General features: G+C 37.7%; 1 protein-coding gene across 1 annotated transcript in view; it reads left to right on the forward strand.

Moving 5' to 3' along the window:
- PIEZO2 (piezo type mechanosensitive ion channel component 2) overlaps window positions 1-20,414 on the forward strand; it is a 314,868-nt gene that overhangs the window by 45,938 nt on the left and 248,516 nt on the right. The window contains exon 2 of the mRNA XM_052788207.1: window positions 11,691-11,786. Within this exon, the coding sequence (XP_052644167.1) occupies window positions 11,691-11,786 (96 nt within the window). The remainder of the gene's footprint in view (window positions 1-11,690; window positions 11,787-20,414) is intronic.

Below are 20,414 nucleotides of genomic sequence, written 5' to 3' on the forward strand. Positions count from 1 at the left end.
CACCCAGATTTATAGCTTGCAGTTGCAACCCTCTGAGCCTTTATTTCAGTGATGGACCAGGAAAGGAAGTTTATCTATCCTTTCCTCTCCTGGAATAAATAATGGCAGGGTTTTAAACACTGCATTCATATTTGTAACTTCACTAATGATGCTCATATTTCTTAGTGTTAACACCTCTCTGATGTTTATATTCCTCAGAGGCATTTTTTTTGTCCCGTCCTTCATCTGACTGGGGGTTTTTTAGGACTGGTGTCAGTGTAAGAAACAGCTGGCAAAAAAAATTACTTGGTTCTTTCTGCATCTTATGTCAATTGATTTATGGCGATTTATGTGTTTTAGAAGACAATGAGTGTGGATGGCTGTGGGGGATTGGTAACATGTGACAAAATTTTCACTTCTAGTTGCTGGAAGCGTTTGACTGAGTAGCTGTTCCTGGTGTCTGATAGCTTCTTAGCAGCTGTAAATGAAGGTCTTGGTCCCTTTCTGCTCGCGGAGATCTCTCTGTCACACAACTGTCTCCACATTTGTCCCTGGTCGATGTTGTGTTTAGCAGTAGCACTGTGTGACGTTTGGTCGTCATCTGTGTTCTGCATTTATTTTTAGTTCAAGTCTTGCCAGGGTTATGCAACTGTAACAGCACAATCGGACTGCTGTCTCCAGATGTCCGGGGGGCAAGGAACACGCTTTTCTCATCCCATGAAAATGAATGAGGAGCAGAGTGATTTCTTTAGCTCCCAGTTACCTTCCTAGAGAGAGAAGCCTGGAGACAGAAGAGCTGTTGCTGGAGCAGGGATGAGAATGCAGACATTCTCCCTTCCACAGGCAGGCAGCCACCTCGGTGGAGGAATCTGATGTCTTCTTCCCCTTCCCAGACCAATGAACGAATATGTGTGTACACGTCATGCAAATTCTTGTGACTTCAGTGAAATGAGCTCATGAAGTTGAGTGCTCACTGTTTCGGCGGCTGGCATGCTGTCCTGATCATAAAGCCTGAGGACAACATAGATCCCAGATTTGCCACCTATTTTTGTTATGTAAAAAAGGGGAAACTCTTTGCCAACTGCATTTTTTTTTAACAGAGGTTAGGACCACTGTTTTTTGAGTGGAGCTTACTTTGGCATGTGTTAATTGTATGAGGTGGGTGAGGGGAGGGGAAAGATTGTGCCTGCAATGAGCTTTAATCACTGTGAGAGAAGAGACTGGGACTAAAAAGGTATATATGTAAAGAAGTGTCAAAAATCATAAATAAGCTACTCGACCAAAAAACCCCAACCTTGTCTCCAATTGATTGGTTGAGTAAGAGATTACCAACACAATGTAGAAATGTCAAAACCCTAAGGCAATCTAAGAGATAGTAGAAAGTCTTAATTTAGTTCCAATCTGCCACTGAGCTTGAAATGAGGTATAATGTTAAGTAGATCTTTCTGATTACTGATGATGGTGTCCATCATGTTTTTTATTTTGGAAATACTTGTGTACTTAGTCATGTCAATAAAGCATAATGACATTAGATTTGCTTGTGAGAGTAGATACTCCTTTAAAAGACATTATTCTGAGTAAGGTGATGATTGTGGTATGCTCACACCTGAGGTCTTTTGTTCATTTTCCTCATGTCAAAGACAGTGAGGGAGCATAGCTTCTGTCCCTAAGAGCTGAAAGAAAATGACAAACAAGCTGTTTTGTCTTCTCTCTCTGCACTCAATTCCCAGACAATATTTGCCACAAAGTTAAGATCGGTTCCAGGTGGTTTCTGACGGAGAGAAAGCTTACAGAAACAGCTGCTCTGAGAAAGAGAGGAAAGGGGGAAAAAAGTCAAAGCAAAAAAACCTCCCAAACCCTTTGAAAAGTGTTCACTGTCCAGCAGTCATCTCTCCTGATGAGCATTGACCAGTGAAAAAATGTGATTGTATAAGTGCTGACACGAACCAAATGCATAGTATTTATCTGTTTATCAAAGCATTCATGTTTTTTTCCCAAAAGAAACAAGTTTTCTGTCTGGGTGTAGCACACACTAGATACGTGATGCTGCACAAAGCACCACCATGTTGAAATTTTGGCTCAGGAGCAGGGTGGGGGGTGGTATACGTTAGCACACTGTTATCAGCAGAGCTGTTTAAAGTGGAAAGAGTATTGGTTGATGCAGGAGGTAACTTGTCCTGAGCTGACACAGTTCTGTGTGGTTCTGCACTGCACACCATAGGCTATAACCATAAATTTGCTCTAAAAGGATGGTAAGATTACATGTATTTCACTGAACTGTCTTGCACAGCAGTGTATAATTTGAATCTCATCTGTCATGAACGTTATTTTAAGTGGAATTACTCAGGAGTGAGAGAGCAAAACCGTGCCAAGAGTTAACCCCTTCTTCTGAATTTCAGTAAGAAAAAATAAAGTTCACAGATAGCTAAAGTTCACTGGGCACTATGCCTATCAGATACTTGTCGTTATTAGAAGGTATAGTTCTTGAAGAGGGACATTTTTGGTCACTTTAAGAGTTTTATGCTGAAAAATAGGTTGTTTACAGTGTCTCTTAATTTTACAATGAGTGGCAATTGTTTCCTTGTTATTGTAAAGAATCTTGGAGGAAAAACTTCTGAAACAAATTTTGTATTTCTGAAACAGAAATTTGAAATGTGAGGAAGTGTAGAAGATACAAAAAATAGCAATTTATAGAAGTAGTACAACTTTCTTTTTCAGAAACTGGTAACACACATTTCTTATCACAACAAACTTAATTTTTAATCTACTTGTTTTATTATTTTTAACTGCATTTGTCAGCCACGGACATGTCAGGTGAAAGCAGGAAATCCACAGAGACTTAGTAGGATTTGCACTTGTGTCTCTAAGCTGAAAAGGAGATGTGAGGTTTGCTCCCCCGTGTACCTGAACAGTTGTTGGCTCATAACATTGTAGAGGAGACGAGAGTAACTGCTCCATCATTTTTCCAAGTGATTCTCTTCTGTGACTATTTAATACTGGATCGTTTTATCCAGCCAATGGTGAATGAGCTTAACTTTTTATTACGTTAGTTCGTAAGCAGTGCTCATCAGACAACAGAGCAAGCCGTGTACAGCCAGCCTTCGGGATTTTCGTTTTGATGTGGGGTTAGGTGGGCTTTCTCCTCAAGCACACCACTGCCCCTAGGGGCAACAACGGCACCAGGAACTGCAAGGAAATACTGGAGGGCAGTTTGCTGATGCGTTGTGTGAACGCGCGTGTGTGTGTTGGATAAAGACTGCTGCATGCATGAACTCTGGGGAGGAAAACTCTGTTTTCATTTCTTCTTACGTTTACTGGTTGATATTAAGAGAGACTATTACTAGAAATTAGAAAGCTTTAAACATAAAAGCTTTATGCAAATACAAATAGCAGTAAAACAGACTTTTCTCAGCAGTCTTGACCTCTACTCTGTATCACATTGTTACAAATACTTGTTTGTCTGGCTAACAGGAGATGTGGGGTTTTTTGTTTTGATTTGCTTTTAAACTCCTCCTTGAAAAACATTTATTCAAAGTAGTTCTTATTCTGTAAATTTTAAATCACTTTACCTCTTTTGACATTTACATTTATTCCTTACTGAGCTCTTGTATAGTCCATATAGTCCACTTTACCGTGGTTTAAAATGTTGTTCAAAACTTCTGAATTGTTATTGCTTTGTCAGCAAGGAAAGCTGTGTTTATGTTTGTATCTGTGAAGTGGTTTGCCGTGGCATATAGGAACATATATACATACAGAGAAACTGCAGTGGCTTATGTTTTTGCATCTCTTAAGCTGGTTGTACTGGACAATGAAAATAAAGGTCTTCTGGAGTTTTTGCACTGGAGTGCCACTACAAGTCAATATTTTTAAAGTTAGAGGTGAAGTGTGTATTTTGGGGGGGGGGATATTCCTTTTATTGCTGTGTGTGGGTTAGCTCCTTCTCTGTCACTGATTCTGTAATGCCTTTGCCTGTGTAGGAGGGTAACTGAATTTAGTATTAATGCTTTTAGAAACACCATTGATAGTTTCTCGTGTACTTTTGTTCTTATTGGCTGACTTTCTGGAGCAAATCTAGTCTTCTGATGGGTGAGTCCATATGGCCTAATGCAGGACCTACTTGCCTTGGTTAGGCAGGTTTTGGTGTCCAGTAAGATGATTTGGGGTAACAAAAAACCCCAAAACAAAACAAAAAGGAATAATAAAAAAATAACCCCTAATTTTGAATATTATAAAGAATGTGGGGACTGGCTGATAAATGTCTTGCCAGAGGGCAGCACAAGTGGAAAGGCCTAATAATCATGTCATTAGGACAGTGCCTTACTGATAAGAGGAATCTTAACTGTATATCCTCCTGGAAGAGTTGACCATTCATGGCACACATTTCATGGATGGTCTTGCAGAGCACCTTGGTTTGGAGGAGGAGATGTATTTGCTTTAGCAGTTGTTTTACTCTGACTTCTTAGACTGGGCTTTGGTACCAGAAGCTTTTCATCTTGGGTGTACACCAGTGTCTCATACATGTCTTACACCTAGTAGCAAAAGCTGTCTTGCGTAGCCTGTTTTTGTCTGAATTAGGTGTTAATTAGGTGTTTTCAGAATTCTAAGGATGTAACTGGTAGAAAATTTGATATTAACCATGGGATAACCATGAAAAATTACAGCATTAGAGACAGGAACGTGGTGCTGCGTTCTCCTAGCTTTAAGAGCTGGACACTTGGCCTCCTGGAGACCAAGTAGTTTCACAGGTCAATCAACTACCAATTCCCTTTCCCTTTTGTTTTTTGGTCCCTTGCTTTTAGAGATTTATTTCAGATCAGCTGGGTATGAGAATGTGTGAACAGCATCAGCTCTGTCTTTCAGCCAACAGCCCTTGCCTGCTCGGGGTTAGACATTTTTTCAGCAGCACTTTTTCCAATGAATATTTTCACTGAATGTATTTTTTTGTCACTGGAAAAATAAGCATGAATATTAAACCAAATTTTAGTCTAAAGGTAGCGATCTTGAAGAATATCCTTTCATAGTTTTCTTAACAATCTTGTGGCTGTAAAGTTGTTAAAAGAGGATGTAAACAATATGCAATATCCTGCTGAAGGTAGAGGACGCATGACTTCATTGTAGTTGGCTGAATCTATTCCTTCTCATGCTAATTAGCATGAACACATTAGTCCGGAGATGATAATGCTAAGAACCTACAGTAGAAATATGTGGAAAAAACTGTTTTTACGTAGTTCTTGAACAGAAAAGCGTATAGGAAGCAATACATTCTGTTAACATTAATGACAGTGCCTTTTTAGTAAAATAAGTAAATTAAGAAATAGCGAGTGGATGACTAATTCTGTCTTTACCTGTCCTTCATATTTTCTGTTGTTGTGGCTTTTGACACAATTCTAGCTTAAAAATGAGAAGTCGGTAGCCATTTGGTACTATGCCTGCACTCTTAAAGGCTGGGGTTTTTTGAACAGGTAGTTTCCACTTCTGAATTAAATACCTTTTAATTTTTTTTTTTTAGAATAAAACTAAACATATCTTTCATGAGGCTATGTTTTTCCTCTGCTTTCCAAGACCAAGCTCAGTGCAAATTCCTCTGTTGCCACCCACTTTGCCCTCCAGTATTTGTTGTATAACAGGTAAAATACAAATTCTATACAAATTATCCTCTTTAGGTAGAAGAAAGGAAAGAACTGTTGGTATAAATATGAAATAGTAACATGTACCAGCTGTTAGAATTTTGATGTTGGAAAAACCCTGTATCTACATGTAGAAACTTGGTGGTGAAGAAGCAGTAGTAGATTTCTTCAAGTTCAGAAGCATTCTTCTTTGGCTATCAGATAATAATGAAAAATAAAATCTAGAAGGACAAGGTTATGTGATGTCATGTGATTTATGATTTTCTGGGTTTTTTAAGATTCCTTTTTAATTATGTATGGTGCATACTGTACATATCTATCTTAAGAATGAGTTAAATTTCTCAACTTTATTGTAATAAAAACTTGAAGAAATTTTTTTTTCTAATTCTGCATTAGAGATATGGTTCAAACATAAATTGTGGACTGTCTGGGAGTCCTTTTTTTTTTTTTTTTGAATGCATATGTACAGAGCATGTATATATCACAGTCTGGGGCATTTAAAAGTGTATTGTCTAATAAAGGAAAGGAAACATAATTTTGAAAGGTATCTCACTTAAGAGTATGTCCTTTTCACAGAATTTTAGACAATGACTTTGTGAAATCTCAGTGGAATGCACATTTCAATTTTTTTTAATTTAGAAAAAAGCAGCATACAAATGAATGTCCTCTTTTAGTGCTGACGTATTGACTGTTTTTATTGACAATGCCAAGAAATATTCAAGCAGCCCTTAAAATATTAGCAATCTATAAGTTCCCAGTTGTAATGTCAATTCTTAATTTCAAGAAGAAAAGAACTCAGTTCTTGTGTAAGGCTGTCTAAGGAGTTGTTCTTAAACCTAACATATACTGATACTCTTATCTAATGGAAATTCTGGATCATTATGTTAATAACAGTGCTCAGCATTGGGGACTTTTTTTAAGGCTTTGTACATAACTATTTGCTCTAGTGATTGTAGCATAATAGGAAAGATTTTGTATTATGATATAATTAATCCTCTTACCTGAGTGGTTTTACCTGTATGAGGTAATCACTCACTTCCTAATAAATCTTGTAAAAATATTTTGTGTTCTTCATTGTAAGATTTAAGTGTTCAGAGCTGATTTCTGTTCTCTATTAGTCCCAGAATATGTCAGCAGAGGTGGCTTTAGAGGTTTTTTTCTTTGTGCATATTTTTTTTTAAGATACATACTACATGTAGCAGGATTAGTGAATTATGAATACATTTACAGGCAATGGTGAAAGAGAAAAACATCAGTTATCTGTGACTGTAGTTTTTCATTTGATTGAACAAATGATTGGATGCCAGAAAGATGAAATATTCTACAGCTATCAGATTTTGCTACAAATAACTTGCATGTCAGTCTTTTGTGAAAATTTTATGCATCTGCGTGTTACTTTTTTCATTATATGTTTTTCTGACTGCTATGGCATAAAGATGTATGAAATTATTTTAACTTTGTCTTAGATGACATTCTGATTCTGTCTTAAAAGGTAGCATTTTTTTAGCACACTATGCATTAAACCAGAAATATGTCAAGTAATAACTTATGAATGGAGAAGTCAATCTTATATGTTATAAGGCACTCTTTTCTTGCACCCAAGGGAAGGTGCCCTAAAGTACTTCAGCTGATTATAAAAGAGCTAAGTTTGCTTCGAATATACTAATATAATGTATATCAATAGCTGTGGGTTTTTTATGTCTCTTCACAATTGTGTATTACTGCTATCATTGGACTCTGAACAGTAGCAGAACTTCAGAGATGAAAATCACATTTCTGAAGTTTGGTTACTAGAGGCTGTTAGAAACCATGGTGAGAAATGTGGGTTAAAAAAAAGACTGAAGAGAAAAAAGTGTATATGGACTTTGCATGTATGGTATATTTACCTGTTTAAGCTTTTTGTTTAGTGTTTGTTTTAGGCAGACCCATACTTCTGAAACTAAGAAACTGAAGGGTTTCTTGGATACTAATAAAACTAACACTTTCAGCTTAGGAAATATTTCTTTTTACCAAATGTCTTCAAGGTATTTTTATATTTCTGCAGGACACTTTATATGAAAAAAATATATAAGGGAAGTTTTGTATGGAGAAGTAATCTCTGTTAATAGTCCAGTTTATGTAGTTGTGGAGAAAAAAGCTTTTGAGATCACAGTCTCCTCAGGTCTAGAAATAGAAAGCAGTAAATTTTGAGGTAAATATAGTTCAAGAATAATTCCTCTGAAATTAATTTCGCTAATCGATTAGACAATTTTGAGAAGAGGTAACAAGCCTAAAATGCTAAAATTACATTAACTTCGACAGTGCAAACTGACCAATGCAACACAAATATCCAGAAATTTCTGTACCACCTGGTTTGCCAAGAAATTGATTTGCATAGATGTGTTGTCCGTTGATGGAATTCTGTTGACCTTAAACGGGACCTTCCACTGCGGCGGACACCTGCGTACAGCTGCCTTTGCAGGAGGAGACCTTTGTGAATGCTGGCAAGCACGCAGGGGATGGGTTCATTTGCTTTTTTGGATCATCCTTTGTTGTTATATCAGTGACAAACTGAAGCTGATTTTATGCCCAGCAACTTGTCCTAGACGGTTTTGAGTATCAGAACTCAGGCAGTGTTTCGGGTTTGTGTGGCGGCCTTTGGGCAGTGGGGGGGAGGAGGCCGCAGGGCCGGCTCCTGTGAGAAGCTGCTGGAAGCTTCCCCGGCTCCAAGTCGGACCCACTGCTGGCCAAGGCCGAGCCCATCAGCAATGGTGGTAGTGCCTCTGGGAGAACAGATTTAAGAAGGGAAACCTGCAGCAGTGAGGGGGAGTGGGCTGTGAAAGAAACACCTGTGGAGACGGCAAAGGTCAGTGAAGAGGAGGGGGGGAGGAGGTGCACCGGGGGAGGTGAACGGACCCACGCTGGAGCAGTTCATGAAGAACTGCAGCCCGTGGGAAGGACCCACACTGGGGACTGTCTCCCGTGGGAGGGATTCCACGCTGGAGCAGGGGAAGAGTGTGAGGAGGAAGGAGCGGCAAAGACAACGTGTGAGGAACTGATCCCAGCCCCCATTCCCTGTCCCTCCGCGACGCTAGTTGGGAGGAGGGAGGGAGAACCAGAAGTAAAGTTAATCCCGGGAAGGAGGGAAGGAAGGTGTTTGAAGATTTGGTTTTACTTCTCATTATCTTGTTTTGATATGATTGGTAGTAAATGAAATTGATTTTGTTTCTTCCCCAAGTTGAGCCTGTCTTTTGCCCGTGACCATAAGTGGTGAGTGACGCCTCCCTGTCCTTGTCTCAGCCCACAAGCATTTCTTTATATTTTCTCTTCCCCATCCCAGAGGGGGAGGAGTGAGCCAGTGGCCGCCTGGTCCTTTGTTGCCATCTGGGCTGAAACCATGGCAGGAATACATATATTTGATAAATAAAGTTGCAGTGCAGTGTAAATATGTAAATAAAGTGCAGCTGCTGTTTTCTAATCTTGTGTCTTGCTAAAAGTGTGTTCAATCATGGTGCTTTGCTCTGGCACGTGAGCTTGGTAAGGCACTAATGTCTTCAGCGAAATGTGCTAGACAAATGGAGATAAACATGATATGGAAATATTGATGTAGTTGCAATAGAAAATAGTAAAAATGTTGCACCTAAGTTCTGGGGTTTTTAATTTATTAATTCTGAGAAATATATTGCTAGTGCTCTTGCAACTGCTTAAATAAGCATAAGTTTTCCAGGCAATGTATAGCCAAGGTTATTAGTTTGCTGGAGGATGCTTCGCTATAAATAGAGGTTCTAAATATTTGCCATGGACTTGTTAGCAAGGTACTGACATACGGCTAACAGAGGAGGGTATCTGAAGCACATAGTTGCTGTTTTCTATCTTTGTACTGAGAAAACTGAGTGCTAGGTGGTCTACAAGAAGTGTAGCAAGCTCAATTCTGAAGAAAGAAGAAAATGTGTATAATACTGCACTGAAATCAAGCAAGCTGTTTAACATAATTAAAAGTTGATTGACACAATCCCTGTAATAAATGGATAATAGTATTATCTGCTAATACTATTATTCTGCTACCAGAAGGACTGAGAACATTGATCCTCCCCCTTGAAGTGGAAAAGCCTTCAGGCTTTAGATCAGCCTTGAACCACTGTTGTACCTTTTTCTATGAATGCCAAAGAACTTCTTTCCACCCCAAATTAAACTTGCAAACAGGTTGATTTATGGATTTGTCCTGATCTCAGGAGCATCCTCTTTGCCATTCATTCCAAGAAGGCTGCTAATGGCCATTGCCTGTTCTCTGCAGAGCACCCTGAGAGTAGGCACATAATAGTGGGATTGACTCCTTCTTCTCAAGTACATTCACTTTAAAGCTCTGATAATTCCTTACAGAATTCCCAGTGGGATAGGTCCTATTTATCTGGCAGTTTTTCTTGGTTACAAGTGTAGGTGTAATTCTTGGGGTGGCGTTTAAAGGAGATGGCTATAAAGGGAGCTTAAGTAGTAAATGACAGGAGCAGTATGAGTTTAAATTCTTACAGGCGAATGAGAAGCTGCTTTTAAGCATTCTGGATTTCACTTTGAAAAACCCTCTATCAAGCTTTGATGGTCTTTGTAGTCCTTGACAGATTTTTTTGAAGGCTGGTGGCAGAATCATATCAGTTTAGAAGTAGGGCATAGGTGTTTCTTGTCCTTCCTTCTTGCCAGACTTACCCATAAAGTTAACATATTTCTCGGCTAAGGTGCAGACATGGAGCGTAAATCCAGAGTCTTTCTATCAGGGCTATTAAAGGAAACTGTGCTGGTTGTTCAAAACATTGGTAAACTTGGGAAACAAAAATTATAGCTGTTGTGTGGATTTGTTTGTTATTAGAGAGACTTCTCAGTTTTGTATTTATAACTAAAATGGGCATATGTGATGAGGATGAGGACCAATTAATGCTGAAGTTGTTAACTCATTTCCAGTATAGTATCCATGAAATTTCATGAAGTAGTGACTGGAGAAACTTGTTTTCTTTTGGAATACACGTTTCTGGCAGGACTAAGACTGTATCCATCCTCCAAGTTGTTTTGGATATAGCTGAGAAGACTTAATTGATAGTAGTTACGTTCCACGAGTAAATAAATGTAGAGGTTAATTCATCTCCTGACTCCTCTGCAGTTGGCTTATCTCATGGGAATGTTTGAATGTGGTAGGTCTTATAATATTTCAACATCTGCTGCACAGTGGAATTACAGATTACTTTGTCATGTTTTGTTGTTTTTATCTTTTTTTGTATGGAAGTCCGTATATTCCTCTTTCAGCACAGAATACATGTGACATTCTTTGAAAAGATGTGCCTTTGCTGTAGCAATATTGTTGCTTGTTGTAATGGCCTGCTGACCTGGATACTTTCAGGAAAATACACTAAATTTTTAAAATAGAAAAGGAAATATTAGACAAAGTTAGCAGAGTAGTTCCATTCTTTACAAAAACTTCTGTAACACCAGTTGCAAGTTGCTGTGAAGCCCTTTTTCATTTGTAGTTCACAATCTTTTCACTGGAAGAAGTTTGTATGAGCAAACAAATGGGCAATAGTAAAATTTGAAGACGTCTGTAATGATTTAAAAACATTGCTATTTTAAGGGTAACCTGATTTTAAGCATGCTGTAATTTGGAATCTGAATATACTTTATAATTTTTCTTCATTATTTACTGATAATTCTTAGTTGTAATATAATGAACTTGTATGTAGCTTCTTAAAGAGAGCCCATAAATGTTGATTTAGCCTTCCTTATATATTTTTGTGGGGAATGGTTTGATGAGTTTATGGATGAGGAGAGTAAAAAGTTTAGGTAACAACTAACTTGTCCATCATTCTGGACAAAGTCTTTGTAGCTTGGATGCATCTTTTGCTAAACTTAAAATATATATTACTGTGAAAATACTTCAGAAGTGTATTTAATTTTATTATTTATTTTAAGCATAAACTTGAATACTTGTGTAGAAATGGTTTAAGTGAGTGAAAAGTTGGTAAGGTAAACAGTAAACTCAAATGTGAAATGCATTGTGCTATTGAATTTGATTATTCCAGGCTGATTAAGCAATACGTTCCTTTTTCTTTTCTCTCATTGCAGCCTGTGCTTTCCGTTACAATGGGCTCTCTTTTGTCTACCTCATCTACCTCCTGCTCATTCCTCTGTTTTCAGAACCCACAAAAACAACGATGCAAGGTAAGATGTTCATTGCTTCATTCTTCAGAACATGTGGTGGACACAATACATACAAAAGCCTTTGTATAGTAGAAGCTGAAGTCCTGAGCATTTTCCCCTCATTAAGTGAGCTAACTTGTAATACATACTGTAAATTCCCTGACACTGTAGGTTCACTACAGGCTGGCTTTGTTGCTGAAGGACTTCCAACCATGATGCTATTCTTGCCCCAAGGTGCAGCAGGACTGACTGATAATGATACTGGGGGATCCTTTTTATGGCATTATTTCACCTGGAATACTGACATGGTCCGTGTGAAAAATGAGCTTTCAGAACATCTCCCCCCCAAGCCATCCTATCACAGACTGTGCCCAAGGTCCGGGTTTGTAGTGACTTTTGAGAATTAAATTTGGTCTCAGATTTTTCACCTAGTAAGTACCAGTATTTTAGGCACTTATTTAAACATCACTCTCATCCTGACTTTAAACAACTGCCTTAGTAAAAATAACTAAAAAGGCTAACTGGTAGAGATGACAAATAAATATCTACATCAGGCATTCAAGCATTTGTGTACCACATACCAATCAAACTTTTATAATTTAAAATATGAAAACAATTATGCAGACCTATGAAGATGGAATCCATTTCAGCAGTATTACATTCTTGCTGTATGTTGTCTGTGTAGAGGAATGCCTTCTTGAAAGTGAACAGAAATGGCTGTATAACAATATCAAAACTTAAGGGTTTGTGATCTGTTGGTGGAATTTGCAGTGAGGATGCAATTACAGATCATTATCTAGTGGTGTGCTTTGTCACCTAGTAGCATGTTGGATGAGATTGCCGTTGACTGCATTTCAAAGCACTTGCTGCTTGTATCATTGTTGTTCCTGCTTACCTGATTCTTCTTCAGACCAGTATAAAAAATAATATCATACAGTGCTAAAGTCAAACGGACTCATCTCTCATCTTTTCTGCTGGAAATAATGTAAAGAGTATCCTTTCGAAAGTAAGCTGGTTCCATGATGCCACTAACAAAAAGGAGGCCTTTAAAGAGGTCCTGAAGTAATATTGACTTATCTGATACTGCCTTTGGCATAATTTTTCTACTCACAAATCCATTCTCATGGCTGATGGAAATTCAGACTATTTTAATCAACATAGTTCCCTAAAGAAAAGAATTGGAAAATCTACTGAGTATAGTAACATCTGAGTTTACAGGGCCTCTATGAAGTTCTTACCCAAAGATTTTGGCACTTTATGTGGCTTCCTGGGCAACCTTAATCTTGACTTTGTTCTGCCAGGGTAGTTCCTTAGCGGTTTGGATTTACCCCTCACTTTCACATATTTTTGTGTTTCCTTAGAAGAGCTTGTAGATATTCCAGGTTCTTCTTCAATCCCATGTCTGTCTTCTAAACAGTGTTCAACAGAAACTGATGTTCTTTCTTACCTGAAGAACTCACTGTGATTTGGCTGAGCAACAGGTTGACACAAAACATGTAGTTTTCAGTGCGTTAGCTGAAGAATGACATATTTTCAAATGGTTTATAGACAGGTCTCCTTCTAAACATCTGTTTCTGTGTCCTGCCTATAGTTATGGCTATTGGTCTATTTCCCCTGAGAAAAGAAATGTATAAAACTTTTCTTGAATTCTCTGAGAAGGGTTCTTGGAGAGTCTTAGGTTCTGGTTTAGAGCGACCCCTCAAGCTGTCATCCTTTTTTCTCTTTATGGAGAAGATGAAGAGAGGAAGCAGGAGTTTCAGAATTGTCTGATGAACTCTTTATTATTTCATGGCACATAGTGACAGTACCAATCAGTTTTTACAAGTGGAAGTACAACTTCTGTTGTACCAGTTTTCACTAGTCTTTTCCGTTAATAATTAGTTTGAGGGGGGCAGGAGACAAAACTAAAGAAAACACTCTTTTTTCATCTGTTTGTGCATATGGTTTCTGTTGATGCAGATTTTTACCCAGTCTGTGTATAGGGGAAGCTGTATAAGGAGGAGAACTTCTTCCTCCAGGTTCTAGCAGGGAGAAGCAAGGCAGACTTAGACTTGTGTTGTGGAAAGCGTATCCTGACCTACAGTAATTACTATGGCTCACTGTTTCACTTTTATTTTAGCTAGGGTAGATGCTGATCCTTTTTTAAAATCTTTGAAGGACTTACCAAAATTATATCCTGCCACAGTGCATTTCACAGTCTAGGTTCATTTAAAAGATAATCTGCATTGAATTAATCCCTTTTGCATTCTTTTTTGGTTTTACTTTATAATTATTTTGTGTGATTATATTAGTATCAATTGACAGAGATACCCATGGTGCTACACAGTCTTGACACATAAGCTAACGGAAAAGAAGTGCCCTTGTGACTGACTACCCAGTCACAAGGGTAGTATTATTGCTAAATGTTACTCATAAATGGGATATGAGTTATAAATAGATCAAAGTATATTTCCAAAAATTGCTTAGAGTGGGATAGATTTGAATTTTACCAAATTTGGAGTCTTCGTGAATTGCAATTGAAGTAAGTATCTTGACAGAGCTATGAAACAAGGCAAGGAATCAGGTGAGAATTAGGGTGCTTTTTAGATTTGATTTGTTAACTATAGAGATCAACTCTCTCACCCCTTGGTGAAGAAGCCATCTTCATGAAGTATTACAGTACAGAATTGGAAAAGGTCTGATTAGCATTGGTATTTCATGCCTTAATTCCTACATTTATATCATGTCTCTCCACACTCTTCTACTTCCCCACACCATTTTTCACCCAGTTTCTACCACTCCATCTAAGAACACGTTGTCTTTTGGCAGGGACCCATACCAGTTGGGTGGGCTTAGTTTATGTTGACTTGTGAAAGCATCCAGTGGAGCCAGCAAAACCAGGGCTGAAAAATAAATAAAGTAAGCATAAAAGGTAGGAAATCCCACTCTAGGTAAGGCTGTCAGTCATTTTTACAGGGAAAAATTACCAGGACAGCGTGAGAATGGAACATCAGTATTGCCCAGATGTGAGTTTAAAGTTTCCCTTAAAAGTGCTGAAGGTGGCAGTGGAGAGGGAAGCACTCATTGGGGAATTTGGGTGCAGCTTCCCAAATAATATGCAATTACTGTGTTGGTGTCATGGTTTAACCCCAGCCAGCAACTAAACACCACGCAGCCGCTCACTCACTCCCCCCCCCCACCCAGTGGGATGGGGGAGAAAATCAGGAAAAGAAGCAAAACCTGTGGGTTGAGATAAGAACAGTTTAATAGAACAGAAAAGAAGAAACTAATAATGATAATGATAACACTAATAAAATGACAACAGCAATAATGAAAGGATTGGAATGTACAAATGATGCGCAGTGCAATTGCTCACCACCCGCCGACCGACACCCAGCCAGTCCCCCAGCGGCGATTCCCCGCCCCTGCTTCCCTGTTCCTATACTAGATGGGACGTCCCATGATATGGAATACACCGTTGGCCAGTTTGGGTCAGGTGCCCTGGCTGTGTCCTGTGCCAACTTCTTGTGCCCCTCCAGCTTTCTCGCTGGCTGGGCATGAGAAGCTGAAAAATCCTTGACTTTAGTCTAAACACTACTGAGCAACAACTGAAAACATCAGTGTTATCAACATTCTTCGCATACTGAACTCAAAACATAGCACTGTACCAGCTACTAGGAAGACAGTTAACTCTATCCCAGCTGAAACCAGGACAGTTGGTTTTGCGTGTTTTACTTTTGCTGCCCCTTCTGTGCCAGGAGAAGTGATTGACAGAATAAACAGAGGCATTTTCTAGATGCCAAGAGCGACAGTGGAGAGACATCCTAATTCTCTTTTAGAGTCTAAAAAAGTCTATTTCATTAAAACTAATTCCTGTGTGATTTGATAGACGCTAAATCATCTATTTTGCATCACTGATGGCAGCAATCTTTCTTAGAGGAAAATGCTTTCTTAGGACTTTGGATAGTTTCCCCATATTGTGTGTCATACTGCATTACACTTCTGAATTTCATGTTAGGGTTTGTTAATGAGAATTAATTTCTTACATAAATTCAGTATTTCTGAGTGTAACCATTTTGGCCCACTATCCCTGTCACCTTTTTAAATTGTGTGCCTGTGTGTGTAGCTGTATCTTTCTTGAAAGCGTTGAGGGATTTTTTTTCATGTCCAGAAGATAGAAAAGAAAGGAGAAATCTCTAACTATTTTAGCTAAAAACAGCCAAACCACCAGTAAATCAAAGACTGAAAATTAAATAAAACAATATTAAAAAAACCCCCACCAACCAGCAAAACCCACTACATGGCTATATATTTTACTTGTCTTTTCTTTTTTTTTTCCTTTCATTTCTGTCAAATAATATTTTTGAGTCTTCTCTTTCTGTTTTGTTCAAATAGTTTTTTTCCTGAAGCCTTTGCTTCTGTTGATTAAGTCTTTTTATTCTTTTGAGCTTTCTGGTGTCCTTCCACTAAGCTTTTCCTTCCTCATCTCCTTCTGGCTTACTCAGCTCCCCAGTCACAATCTCTGACTAACATTCCTATGTCTTGTACTTCCACCTATTTTCCCAGTTTATTGCCTTGCAGTTTTTGAACTACAAAGTTCAAATCGCCTTTCCAGTTATTGAACTTAGGCGAATTCACTCCACCAAGTTTAGGGTTTTTCCAGGCTATAGAATTAGAAATTAGTCTGGAATGGACGATGTCAGTCTAGATTAACTTTAATTTTGACAGAAACGTAAAAGGTTAGAAACACTGGGGAAAAAAAAATTATACTCGCTGGAATATGGTGTTCAGATGGTGTTTAAAGCTTAATGAGTAAAGTTTTTTCTCCCCCCCCTTACATTTTTAATGAAGATTAAATATTTAATTACTAAGATAAAGTAATATTAATCCTTAATTATGGATATAAGGCACAGTCTCCTGTCTCCGCATATGTTCAGTATATTCGTTTTAAGATAATACCTGCCAGGTGAAAATACCAACCTCTTCCAAGTTACAGGAGACATCTCCTTCAGTTAGAGCTGAAACGTTGAGTTATTTAAGATTTAGCTGAATGTATTGTTTGCAGACATACTGCTTAAATCTCCATTAAGCTGGCTGAATAAGGGAAAATATATTCATGAGCATTTATGTGCAGCTGAAAATGTATTTGGTTAATGCTCTTGTTCAGCTCTGTTATTTATAATCCTTGAAATCAGTGATTACAAAGCTGATTAAACAGCAAAATGTGCTACTCTGCATGAGACAACTATGAAAAAAAGTTTCATTGTACATAACATTTCTTGTCTACAGGAGTAATTGAAAACTTGGCCAATTTTTCAAGAGTTGCTGATGGGAACTGCTTTTGTGGCAGATACCTCTTTGCACATGTTGTAAAGCCATGTGATTTCAGCAGTGATTTTCTATATGAATTATCTGTAAAATCAGCAACTGACTAGTTACCTAGTTCTCTGGAGATGACAAATAGGGAATAAACTGTGCAATAGCCTAGTTTCTAACCTCTTTGATTATGAGATAATTATATTAGTGATCTTTTTTCTTTGTGTCTAAAGTCTACTGAATGGTGTCCTTGTCCTTAACAAAGGCTTGTACATGCTGTTGTGACAGAAATAACAAAGCATGACTATATGCATTCACCCTGTCTTGGGTCAGTAGCTCATTTTGCACTACTAAATAACTGGTTTATGTGGCTTTTTTTTCTGTAACAGAGGTGAGTTTGCATTTAGGTAGTTAACTTTCCTTTATTTCATTTCATAATTTCTGATTAATAAGACACTGTAGCCCGTCACCATATAAATAAAAAAAGGGGGGGGAGGGGGAGGGGAATCAGTTAATTCCACAGATGGACTGCATTTTGCTGACTCTGCTTATATTAATGGCAAAAAGAATGGGGTTGCTTCTGAATTAAAATACTGCTCAGCATGACAAAACTTCTCTCTCTTCTGTATTGGAAAAACTTAATTTGGCATAGCAGTCAGATCAGTAAAAATGATGTGTTAAAAATATGTAGATTGATAAATTGATGAACAATACCCAAATCATTATAATTGTTAATTGAACATTATTCTAAGTATTTCTGAAACCATGGTAAAGAAATGAAATAGTGGAGTTTGTTTTGCAGGTATGAAAGGGCTTGTGATATGGAATAGTCTGCACAAAATTGCAAGATGCAGAAGGATTGCAGTGACAAGTTTGGATGACCAAATATAGCTGAAGAGGTTTTGGGGAGTATTGATCCAAATGAATGAATATGGCAAAAATTTTTATACAAACGTTATTTTGATTTCCCTGTGTGAACAATGCCCCTATGGGTATGCATCAGTTCTGTAATGCATCTGTATTATTAGTAGTGTTTTTATGCTCAGCTGCACTAGTTTTTTGGAGTTTCACACTGTCTAACTTTAGACATCTGACTTCAGACATCTAACTTACATGTTCAAGTTATGGTTTGGGTCATGTATTTGGTGAATAGGAACAGGCTCCTCATGATGGCGCTCTGAGTTGGCCATTTGAGCCTCCAGGGAGTCCAAAAATCTTAAATTAGATGCTTAATTTTATACCTGATCTACATTGCATGGTATTAAGACTTAGGAAAAAAATAAGGAGCTTAAGTGAATATTGTCAAGTGATACTCATGAAAGAGAAAACAGATTGTTAACCTCTTAATTGTAAATTCTTGCACTGAAATCTTCATGGTTGAGTGGTTTGTAGTAAAAAAAAAAAGTACTTTCTATATTAGTAGATGTTCTACTCTGAAACAGCTTCAGTTTTTAGGTTTTCAAGATTTTCTGAATACTGCTTGCAAATGAGCTGCTGCCCAAAGTATATATGCAGTGATCACTTGAAAACTTTAAAAAAACCCAAACAAAACCAAACCACTGATTTTGAACCATATGTTTAAAAAAGGGTTTAACAAAATTCCTCTCCCTCATTAGTCCTGTTAAAATCATGTCCTACTGATGGCAAGTGTCATACTTAAAACCGTAATACAGGACCATCCACAAAGAATGAAACCTTTAAAGAATGTAACCTAATGTATTCACTAATAGATACATTGGGATAGTCTTTCATGTCTGCTACTATGGAATGGTGATGTTTGCAACCTTACATGGCTTTCTCTGCATCAAAAATTTGAAAAAGTTCCTTAAACTTTTTGGTCTTTTCCTTTTAAGCTAGTTCTAATAATTTTCACAGCAGCATTATTAACAGGATTTCATGGAAAAGACAAATATTATAGCTAATTTGGGTGCTTTCAAGCATCCTGGTTTTCTTAAATTATATGCATTAAAAAATGAGTTTGTAGGTTGGAAATACAGACTCTGATTTTGAAAAGACTTGCTTGCATGGTTTGTTGCCTGCTTTGAGTAGAAATTTAATCAAATGTGCATCTTAAGGCTTACAAGTCTGTTACTGCTTCAGTGTAAGGAGACGTTTTTAGTTCAAGCAGTTGGAGTTCATGACTGTTTTTAGTTTGATCTCATAACAATTATATCATCTACTATTAGGATATTGTTTTGGTGGCATTGTAGTTGGACTGCTCCAGATAGGTGATAACAGCCCACCTAGTTTCACGATTTGAAAGTGCAGCCAAAATAGAGGTACCCATTTTGTGCATCTGAGGTGTATGGTTGAAATCCCATGCACCCCTGCAAGGGGTAAAAGCTATACCTGTTTACTGGATTTTTCACTAGTATTTGACAAGTTGTGCGCTGCACTTTGTTCTTCAGAACAGTTTTCTGTCACGTCTGCCAGAATGCACGTTGACAGGCCATAGACCTAGTCATGTTCTAATCTTGTTATGAATTAAAATGTATTAATTGGCTACACTGGAAGGGATATGTTTTAAAACATGTTTAAAAAATAAACTGTATTTCAGTGAAAAATCTTGATGGTTTTGGGTGGTGCAACTTGAGTTTTGACCTTTTTCTCTTTAGATTTACTGTATGTTTATATGCTTTTGAGAAGGGTTTAATCCACATTTTGCATATGTAACCACAAAGATGATTTGTTCCATTTTTTGAAAATGATTTATTACCTGTTATCCTTAAGTGCTCAATAGAAAGTACTCTGGGCAATAATAGAGGTGCTGATTAAAGGAGGTGGGAGAACTCTTTTAAGATGTCTTTGGAACTACTCAGTTTCTTTGTACAAGCCCAAAGCATTAGTATGAAGATTTATTTATAACTCAGAAAATGCTTTTCAGCAATTAAAAATGGGATTTTGACTGGATTGGGCATGTGTTTTCCTATGGAGGCATGCCAGGCTGCTACATAAACACCCTTTGGCTCAAAATACTGCATCTCAGCTAGGTTTCTTCACTTGCAACATTGTAAGCATTCTCTTGGGAGTGAAGAATGGAGCGTGTTACTTATAATCAGTGGTCCAAGTCCTGAAGTACTCATTCATGGAAGTTTTAGCAATGGATGAGTGAAAAGGAAGCGATACCTTTACATTAACCAACCTCAGAAGTCCTCTTGCATCTTATGAGCCAGAAAAAAATTCTGTTAATGATACTGTGTGCTCTCTCACTGTTTATTATCAAAACATTTTCTTAAGAAATGAATTAAAAATCTCTCCAACTAAGTGAACGCATACTCACAAGAAGCATTGCACTGACAGCATTGGGTACAGAAATCTTGTATCTGTCTTAGGTTGTTGCATATGATAAATAAT

Source organism: Harpia harpyja, chromosome 5 (assembly GCF_026419915.1).
Source record: "Harpia harpyja isolate bHarHar1 chromosome 5, bHarHar1 primary haplotype, whole genome shotgun sequence".
In the NCBI taxonomy this organism is placed as follows: Eukaryota; Metazoa; Chordata; class Aves; order Accipitriformes; family Accipitridae; genus Harpia; species Harpia harpyja.